The sequence below is a fragment of the Suricata suricatta genome, chromosome 11 (assembly GCF_006229205.1).
Source record: "Suricata suricatta isolate VVHF042 chromosome 11, meerkat_22Aug2017_6uvM2_HiC, whole genome shotgun sequence".
NCBI classification, from domain to species: Eukaryota; Metazoa; Chordata; class Mammalia; order Carnivora; family Herpestidae; genus Suricata; species Suricata suricatta.
The window spans coordinates 761,780-766,585 of NC_043710.1; the positions used below are offsets into that span (position 1 = coordinate 761,780).

Here is a 4,806-nt window from a genome sequence, read left to right on the forward strand (position 1 = left end):
TCCACCCGTCCACCTCCCCCCACCCCCTCCCCCCTGCTTCCTTCCACCCACCCATGCAATCATCCATCTGAAGCTCTGTCCACACCTGAGATGGCGTCCTGGCCTGCAGTGCTGTCCCGTCTCCTACGTGTGGTTGATGCTTTAGGTCTGGTCTGGGAGCCCCCTACACATGTATGGTGCGAGTCCTGTGTGCCAGGTCCGCCTAGGCATGTGCTAGGAGCAGGTCACAGCTGTGACATCAGTGACCTGGCCCTGAGTGAGCCAGCCCCATGTGGCAGGAGGTGGGGCGGGCACAGCTTTCCCGGGACCTCTGTGGGACGCACAGTGTGGTGACATGCTGCGGCGTGGCCCTGGTGGGGGGGGGGGCGTTTCTCACCCACGCAGCCCCGTGACTCCCCTGCCCGCCGACTTCCTGCCTGCAGTTTGGGGAACATTTTGAGTTCGACTGCAAGAACTGCATCTGCCTGGAGGGCGGGAGCGGCATTGTCTGCAAGCCCAAGATTTGCCGCCAGGAGCCGCTGCACTGCACGGAGGAAGGCACCTACCCCGCCGTAGAGGTCAACCCCGCCGACAAGTGCTGCAACGTCACAACTTGCAGTAAGGCTGCCCCCGGGGCGGGGCGGGGCCGGGCCGAGGGCGGGGCCGGGGCGGGGCCGGCAGTCACCCGCAGCCCCAAAGGGGTTTTCCCCTCCTGCTCAGCTGGGGCCCCTCAGGGCCTGTGACCTGAGTGCTGGTGTTGGCCAGGCCGGTGCCCGCTGGCCCTCTCCTTCCCGATGTCTCCTCCCTCCCCCCAGAGTGCAACACCAGCCTGTGCCAGGCGAGGCCGCCCAAGTGCGCGTTGGGATTTGAAGTGAAGAGCGAGATCATACCCGGGAAGTGCTGTCCCATCTACACCTGTGGTTAGTGGGGCCTGGGGGCGGGGCTGAGAACCCTCTATGGGGTCACCCCATGCGGCGGTCACACTCGCCCTGGGCCCACGCGTCCAGCCTGACCCACTCCCCATTCTCTTCCTCCCAGTGCCCAAGGGCGTGTGCGTTCACGGGAATGCTGAGTATCAGGTGAGCCCGGGCAGGGTGCCCGCTCCGGGGCCTCCGTGGTGCGCGGCAGCCCCTCCTCACCCACCCCTCTCTGTGCCCTCAGCCGGGATCGCCAGTTTACTCCTCCAAGTGCCAGGAATGCGTGTGCACCGCGCGCAGGAACAGCACCTCGCAGCTTAATATCATCTCCTGCAGCCACGTGCCGTGTAACACCACCTGCCGCCCCGTAAGGCCCCGCCCCCCGCGTGCGCGCGCGTGCGCATCTGCCGCTCCCCCCCCCCCGCCCCTCCCAGAGAGCGCGCACCACCCCATGTCCGCTCTCGCCCCGCCCCCACCCCCCAGAGCACGCCCCGCACCGAGTCCACCTGCTCGTTTCCTCCCTGCACCCGAGCCGAGCCAAGCGCCCCTTCCGCAGGGCTTTGAGCTGGTGGAGGCCCCCGGGGAGTGCTGCAAGAAGTGTGAGCAGACCCACTGCATCATCAACAGGCCCAACAGGGAACCCATCATCCTGAAGGTGAGCGAGGGGCGGGCCTGCGACACCTCCCGCTGCCCCCAGCTGGCCCCCCCCCCCCCCGGGGCCGGGCGCGGCTGTACCAGTGTCCTGGGGTGGCCATGACCACAGACGAGGGCTGGAAACACCAGGAGTGACTGCCTCTCTCTGTCTGGAGCCGGAGTCCGAGATCAAGGTGTCACAGGGCTGGGCTCCCTTCAAAGGCCCTGGAGACCTTCCTGCTTCTTCAGCGGCTGGGCTCCGGGCGGCCCTGGGCTTGTGGCTGCGTCCCTCCACTCTCTGGCTCACCTTCCTGTGGCCCCTCTTCTCTTCTAAGTACACGTATCGTTGGATTTAGCACCACCCGTGCATTCCAGGATGGTCTCATCCCGAGATCTTTAACGTAATCACACTCGTAACCCCCTTTCTCCAAATAAGGTCGTGTCTGCAGGTGCAGGGGTAGGATGTGGACGTGTCCGTGGGCTGTGGGCTGGCGGCGCTGGGCCTGTCCCACAGGAGGGGCATGTGGCTGGGTGGTTGGAGACCCGCTGGGTGTGTGTCTGTCTTCCTGGGTGGGTCTCACCAGACTGTCCTGTGTCCTGCAGCCCGGGGACATAAAGCACGACCCCAAGAATAACTGCACCTTCTTCAGCTGCGTGAACATTCAAAACCAGCTCATCTCGTCCGTCTCCAACATCACCTGCCCCGACTTTGACCCCAGCATCTGCGTCCCGGTAAGTGGGGAGCCCAGTGCCGGGACAGGGGTCTCTGGCTTGAGCCCTTCCTTCGGGACCTGCCCCCTCCTGCTCATTGCTGGGGGGCGGTCCGGGGGTCTCAGGCTCATTCTCCTTCCCTCCAGGGCTCCATCTCATTCATGCCCAATGGCTGCTGCAAGAAATGTGAGTACCAGCTGGCGGGCGGCGGCTCCCGGGGCATGCGGTGCAGCCTGGCAAGGGGGACGGAGGCACAGGGGCCGGCGTCCCGGGGTCTCTGTCCTCTTCTGTGCCGCTCTCAGCCTGATGTTAAACTGGGGGCCAGCAGCTGAGGCGCCCTGCTTGATGGGGGGTGGCCAAGGCCGGGGGCACTCAGGGTGGGAGAGGAAGCAGCTTCAGGTCCCCTGGGGTGCAGAGAGCCCCACCTCAGAGCCCCCCCCCCCCCCCGGCAGGCATCCCTCGCAACGAGACCAGGACCTTCTGCTCCACCATTCCTGTCACCCGGGAGATTTCTTTCCATGGCTGCACCAGAAGAGTCATGATGAACTACTGCTCCGGGTCCTGTGGGACCTTCGCCCTGTGAGTCCCAGCTCCGGGTGGGGGCGTGGGGGTCCTCGCCCTGGTGGGGGCGGCTCCTCACTCCGCCCGGCGGCCCGCAGGTACTCGGCGGAGGCCCAGGCCCTGGACCACAAGTGCTCCTGCTGTAAGGAAGAGCGCACCAGCCAGAAGGAGGTGCTACTGCAGTGCCCGGATGGCAGTTCGCTGAGCCACACCTACACCCACATCGACAGCTGCCTGTGCCAGGACACGGCCTGCGCGCTCCCGGCTCTGCGCGGCCCTGGCCGTGCCCGGCGCTCCAGCCCCGGGGCCCTGCGTCCAGGGGGCGCCTGAGCTGGGCGCGCCACCCAGCTGGCCCCCGCCGTCCTCCTCACCCGCCGCCCGCGCTGACCTGCTGAGCTTCCCCACCTCCTAAGCCGTCTTCCTCTCTGCAGATATTTATTTTCCGAGTCTTTGTTCAGTTCTTTGCTTTTTCCACAATAAACTTGGGCAGACGCTGCGTTGATGTGTTTGGTCGGTGCTGAGCGTCTTGGGTGGCCATCGTGCACGGCTCGAGGTTGCACTGCTTCCTGAGGGCGGATGGACCGCGAAGTCCAGAGGGGGGCCCGGTGCGCACGCGCTGCACACGGGACGCCGGGAGCCCGTGCACGCTCACCTGGCTCAGCTTTGGCAGACTTCCTGTACCAAGTGCAGCCCCGAGGGGCCGCCGTCTCCAGAGCCACCCCCAGAGAGCCCGGTCCTGCCCCCTCCTGCCCTCAGCATGACCAAAGCCCTTTCTGGGAGTCATAGTCCAGGACGTCGTGAAGTGGGTTCTCAGGAGGCCTGGCAGCCCAGGGCACGTGTGTGCACCCGGTGTGTGCACGTGTCTGTGGACGGGACTTGGGTGTGAGTGTGCCACGTGCAAACGTGTCTGCACGTGTGTGTTTGGGACGTGCTTCAGCGTTGGTATCTGCGCCGGCAAAGCTGACAGCCCAGGGCCAGGGGTCGCACACCAGCTCTTGCTGCAGAAGGTGCCCTGCAGGTCTCTCCTGGCTGCTGCGGTGTGCCAGACCCTCAGACCCACTTTCGGAAGTTCTAGATGGTTCTGTGGACCCAGGCGGGCAGCCGGTGCTGTGTGCGCACGTGTGCGTGTGTGCCTCCACGTGTCCACCTGTCTGCGTGTGTTTGGGGAGCTGTTTTGTGAGCTGAGCCGCAAAAATGGGAATTTTAGGGAAGGGTCTCCTCCAGTCCTTTAATGACTGAGAGTGGGAGCTGTGGAGACCGCTGGACCCGAGCCCGGGCCCCAAGGTCGGGTGAGGAGCCAGGGTCTGTTCTCCAGAGACAACAGACCCCCAGCCTGAACAGGGGGTGAGGGGGTGGGAGCCCTGGATCCTAGGGTGGAGGACCCCTGAGTGCAGCCATTTGACCTGTGAACATCCCCCCTGGAACCTAAGAGCATGTGCGATTGTCCCCTGGGGTCCACGTCTCACCCTCTGCCAGGATTCTCTGCCACATTTTACACCTGACTGAATGGAGGGTCTCAGGGAGGGTGAATGCCTGCATCAGGCTCTGCAGTGCTGAGGCCAGTGAAGGCTTGCCCCAGGGGGAACCCAGATCCCCAGTCTCTGCAGTCATTGCCCCTTGGGAGCTGGGCTGAGGGCGCAGCCCTCCGCCACCTGCCCCTACCGGACGGGAGGGAGGGCTTTGATGGCTGATCAGGATGCGTCAGCACATCAGCAGCACCCTGGGACCTGGGACCTGGGACCTGGGACCTAGGGGCCTGTCCAACATCCCCCTGGCCTGGGCGGGCCCACAAGCCCCTGCACAGCCCCCTGGTGACCTCGGGGGTCCACATTGTCCTTGGCTGGCCTTGGAGCCACCTGCGGCCTCAAAGGGCAGAAGGTTTGCCAGGTGGCCAGGCTCTCCCGCCTCTGCTTCGTGGCCAAGTAGGGTCCTGGGTGCTTCAGGACTAGCCCTTCTGTAAGGTGGTCGGTGCGCCCACCCGAGGGCTCTCACCTGTCCCTGGGTC

At 65.3% G+C, this 4,806-nt stretch overlaps 1 protein-coding gene across 1 annotated transcript in view; it reads left to right on the forward strand.

Annotated features, from left to right (window-relative positions):
- Positions 1–3,298, forward strand: part of MUC2 (mucin 2, oligomeric mucus/gel-forming) — a 20,592-nt gene extending 17,294 nt beyond the window's left edge. The window contains exons 39-47 of the mRNA XM_029957053.1: positions 423–597; positions 795–899; positions 1,018–1,058; positions 1,141–1,263; positions 1,453–1,551; positions 2,133–2,261; positions 2,387–2,426; positions 2,693–2,819; positions 2,900–3,298. Coding sequence (XP_029812913.1) covers positions 423–597; positions 795–899; positions 1,018–1,058; positions 1,141–1,263; positions 1,453–1,551; positions 2,133–2,261; positions 2,387–2,426; positions 2,693–2,819; positions 2,900–3,131 — 1,071 coding nt within the window. The 3' untranslated portion in view covers positions 3,132–3,298. The remainder of the gene's footprint in view (positions 1–422; positions 598–794; positions 900–1,017; positions 1,059–1,140; positions 1,264–1,452; positions 1,552–2,132; positions 2,262–2,386; positions 2,427–2,692; positions 2,820–2,899) is intronic.
- Positions 3,299–4,806: the final 1,508 nt, after the last annotated feature.